We start from the raw sequence: 697 nt of genomic DNA on the forward strand, positions 1-697 counted from the left end.
GCGGTGAGAACCCGAGGGCGCAGTGGAATACCGGAGAAAAAGCTCCGGCTCAATTCCCTTCGAAGCTCCAGTGAGAAGGAGGGCTCTCTTCCCCACAGCAACACCCTGAGGACGTCGGTGCCGCTGCTGACGGGATTTGGTAGAAGGCATCAGAAGGAAGAAAGAGAATCACGTTGGGAAGTGCAGTATGTATCTGCCCCCAGAATTTTAGCAACGGACCCCCCACATTTGACTTCCTAGTCCCTCTTAGCTGCTGAGATATACAGAAGGAAAGAGCCAAAGCACAAGAAACCCCCAAACACACCGACTAGGGGCTCCGGGTGAGCCCACCCTACCTTTATTTCTACAGGGTCATTGCGGTGGAAGTTGATGGGAGCCACGCCGGGCACGTAGAAGGAGTCTGCGCCGTGCAGCAGCACGAGCAGCCAGAGCAGCGGGTGCCTCTGCCCTTCCTGCAACGGGGAGAGATGTTAAAATACAACTGAACCACGGGAACAGCATCAGAGATGGGCAACGCTGCCGCGAGTGCTCAGCCCGGCCGTGAGGGAGGCGCCTGCACCCACAGTGTGTTTGGAATTGCTCCTCTTGGCTCTGCTTTGCGCCTCTCGCCAGGTCACGTTCTGCTCTGGGTGTCCCTGTCTCTTCAGATGCCGCCAGGAGAACGCTGGGCTGTGCTCAGCCCCAGAAAAATGCCCCT

The 697-nt window shown here is 57.7% G+C and overlaps 1 protein-coding gene across 1 annotated transcript in view; it reads right to left on the minus strand.

Annotated features, from left to right (window-relative positions):
- The window catches only part of TM9SF4 (transmembrane 9 superfamily protein member 4), a gene marked incomplete at its 5' end in the record, with an annotated part of 9,749 nt that extends 9,294 nt beyond the window's left edge, over positions 1 to 455 (minus strand). The window contains one exon of the mRNA XM_010132035.1: positions 336 to 455. Within this exon, the coding sequence (XP_010130337.1) occupies positions 336 to 455 (120 nt within the window). The remainder of the gene's footprint in view (positions 1 to 335) is intronic.
- Between the last annotated feature and the right edge of the window lie 242 nt (positions 456 to 697).

The sequence above is a fragment of the Buceros rhinoceros genome, unplaced genomic scaffold, assembly GCF_000710305.1.
Source record: "Buceros rhinoceros silvestris isolate BGI_N320 unplaced genomic scaffold, ASM71030v1 scaffold14742, whole genome shotgun sequence".
Taxonomy (NCBI): domain Eukaryota; kingdom Metazoa; phylum Chordata; class Aves; order Bucerotiformes; family Bucerotidae; genus Buceros; species Buceros rhinoceros.